The sequence below is a fragment of the Squalius cephalus genome (genome assembly GCF_949319135.1).
Source record: "Squalius cephalus genome assembly, chromosome: 19".
NCBI lineage: Eukaryota > Metazoa > Chordata > Actinopteri > Cypriniformes > Leuciscidae > Squalius > Squalius cephalus.
This window is the reverse complement of record NC_137140.1, coordinates 18,685,335-18,688,236: the sequence shown is the minus strand read 5'-3', so window position 1 is coordinate 18,688,236 and position 2,902 is coordinate 18,685,335. Positions and strand designations below refer to the sequence as shown.

At 35.0% G+C, this 2,902-nt stretch overlaps 1 protein-coding gene across 1 annotated transcript; it reads left to right on the top strand.

Moving 5' to 3' along the window:
• pvalb9 (parvalbumin 9) lies at positions 1-2,590 on the top strand. Its single transcript, XM_079851482.1, has 5 exons — positions 1-261; positions 721-788; positions 895-1,027; positions 1,645-1,754; positions 2,357-2,590. Exons 2-5 carry the CDS (start codon positions 728-730, stop codon positions 2,380-2,382), a joined length of 330 nt encoding a protein of 109 aa, XP_079707608.1. The 5' UTR covers positions 1-261; positions 721-727; the 3' UTR covers positions 2,383-2,590.
• Positions 2,591-2,902: the final 312 nt, after the last annotated feature.

Here is a 2,902-nt window from a genome sequence, read left to right as displayed (position 1 = left end):
CTTTCCAAGTATGCACTATTAGGGCGAAGTGCAAGTGTGTGCATTCGGTCTGAGGCTCATTTAAATAGTAAAGGATAATTAGTTAGGCAAGAAATTCAAGTCGAGCAGTGCAACACGAATTTGATACACGGACAGGTAACCCAAGCATCTCTCATTGTCCGTCCCATTAGCATATACATATATATATAAGTTGTCAGTGGATGAGAGGCGCTATCACACACAGCCTTACCTCTGGATCAGCGCGAGGAGAAGTCTTCACAGGTCAGATGCTGCTTTCCGCTTACCATCAAATAGCACATAGAAACGGACCATATGTTTATGTTTATTTATATGGTTTTTATTATTATTTTATTTCTTTTTTTACTTATTTCATGTAAAGTTTAAAGTGATATATTTCAGCAAATAGATTAGATTTACAGAAAGTAGACTGCAATAAATAGGATATTGTCGTGTAATGGGCATTTAGACAAAATATTTTAGAAAGTGAATGATGATGATGATTTTAAAATGTTACAAATATTTGCACTTTATGTTTCTTAGGCTCTTATTTCTATCCATTTTGAATGAGTGAATTCTTTAAATTCTATTTAATTTATGTGTGTGGGGGTGTGTTCATAAACTGTACAATTATATAAATATAATTAAATTAGTAATAAGTTCATAAAGAGTACAAAATATAAGAATAATAGGCGAATACTTTTTTTTTTCTCTCTCCAACAGTTTGAATATGTCACTTACTTCCATCCTCTCGGCTGAAGCCATTGAAAATGCTGTCAAAGACTGCCAAGGTATGGCAAAGATGAACAAAATGCACTGAATAATGTAATAATCATAATAATAAGAACAATAATAAAATTAATTGTTGAGATGATCACATATGCTTTTCTCCAACAGCTCCAGACTCCTTTTGTTATAAAAAGTTCTTCCAACTTTGTGGCCTGAGTCAGAAAAGTCCCCAAGAGGTGAAGGATGTCTTCCGCATCATAGATGAGGATGACAGTGGATTTATTGAGGAGGCTGAGCTCAAGTATGTCATTTTGGCTGGTACTGAATTCATGTGTAAAGCTATGCAAAGCCATAGACAATGTTGTTGCTATTTTATGTTACTCGAGACACCGTTTTATTGCTTCAATATGCTCCCTCGTTGTTCAGTGTGATCAGAGAAAGCACTTTTAATGCTAAAAAATAATATGCTCGCAATAGACACGCATGAAATCCGGTGCATAAAGAGAATTACTTTCGTTTAAGCTTTACATTAAATGACCATGACTTACCTGATAATACCAGAGTTCCATTTAAACTAAGTCCTTTTCTAATGTAATCCATGGAGATGCTGTCATTATGTGTTTTTTTTTCTCTGTCCCTGCTTTATGTGATTTATCTGCATTATGTAATGACATCAGCAGAACTCGAACTCAGGGCTAGAGGGATGACATTCACAACAGTCCTTTGAGGCTTTCATTTTTAGCTCACATTTTAGCCAGAAAAGGTGAAAGAGATCATATTTATTCATTTGATTGATGAGTTAAGCTCTACGTGACTGCATAAATGCTAGAATGCAGAGCTGCCTGCAGTAGGAGAGTCAGAGTTCAGTGACTACGTGTATCACTTTGTTCTTCTCATAAATGGATTTGTGTACATCAGGTTCTTTCTCCAACGATTTTTCCCGGGGGCACGAACCCTGACAGAAAAGGAGATCAAGAGCCTCCTTACAGCTGCAGATGATGATAGCGACGGCAAGATTGGAGTAGACGGTATTGTTTTCTCATAAGATTGTTTCTTTGATTTAATTTGCTTTATGCATCTACGTGTTTTACCATTTTGAATGCACTTTAAAATGATGGAAAAAGAAAAAGTGAGTATTTTATTTTACATTGCATCTGTTTCTGTTATATCCTTTGCTTGACGTCTATTATGTCATTTCTCAGATCATTACTGCGACAGCAAGTGCTAAGATTGAATAACTGTCTTAGATCATGGAAAATTTAGTGAAAAACAATCTAGCACTGCATTGCATAAGAGGATCAAAGATCAGGGTCACCTCCAATTATTATTTCAAGCCTGAGTAGCGGTCATACACGGTCTGAGACAATACAAAGTCTGAAAGCAGCATTGCAAATTATTTATTTGCATTGCAAATTACTGAGAAAGAGAGTTCAGAGTAAAATATTCTTCTTGTTTTAGCTTTATTCATTAATTAGTGTTCATATCACCTCTTTAGGTCATGCTGAAACTAGGGACACATGCAGATTTAGTATGGAATTTCCCTGTTAAATCAGTCTAGTATAATATCATTATCTAATTAAACTAAAGTAATTGTCTAAATCTAAATCCTGATGTTCCTCCACCTCTACAGAGTTCCAGACTATGGTGTTATCCTGAAAGATGACTGGAGCCCTCAGCTATAAGCACTGCAGCCTCATCTTTCATTTGACTTTTTACACTTTCTGATTTCTTTTCAAAAATAAAAATCAGCACATAAAATAAATGTACTTGACTTTTGCATACGTGTGTCTGTTTTGTTGTCCGATTCACCCCAAATGACCAATGGCAAAACTGTTCAGGGAAAATAAAATAAAGTCACTAAACTAATGCATCTTGTTTACTGTGTTTTAAATCTGCTTATTTAAGATATACTTATGTTGTGGATTCTGTGATATTCACATACAAGTTAACTTTTCGATACAAGACACCCATCAGCATGTGACTGTGCATGAACTTTTAACTCTGTGAGACATTTATCATTAAGCTTTGACCGACAGTTTATTCATCTGTGCACTACGCATAAGCACAAAACAAAGAAAATGCACTATTACTTTTGTAATATACACAGTGCATCTGAAAAAAGGTGAGCTCTGTTACATTAAATAGAGCTTAGCAACCTTATAACTAACTGGTACAA

Bases quoted from the DNA above. Each gene is read 5' to 3' on its own strand.
- pvalb9 (XM_079851482.1), top strand. From the start codon at position 728: ATGTCACTTACTTCCATCCTCTCGGCTGAAGCCATTGAAAATGCTGTC. The intron at 789-894 runs GTATGGCAAAGA...TTTCTCCAACAG, and splicing joins TGCTGTCAAAGACTGCCAAG to CTCCAGACTCCTTTTGTTAT. The intron at 1,755-2,356 runs GTATTGTTTTCT...CCACCTCTACAG, and splicing joins CGGCAAGATTGGAGTAGACG to AGTTCCAGACTATGGTGTTA.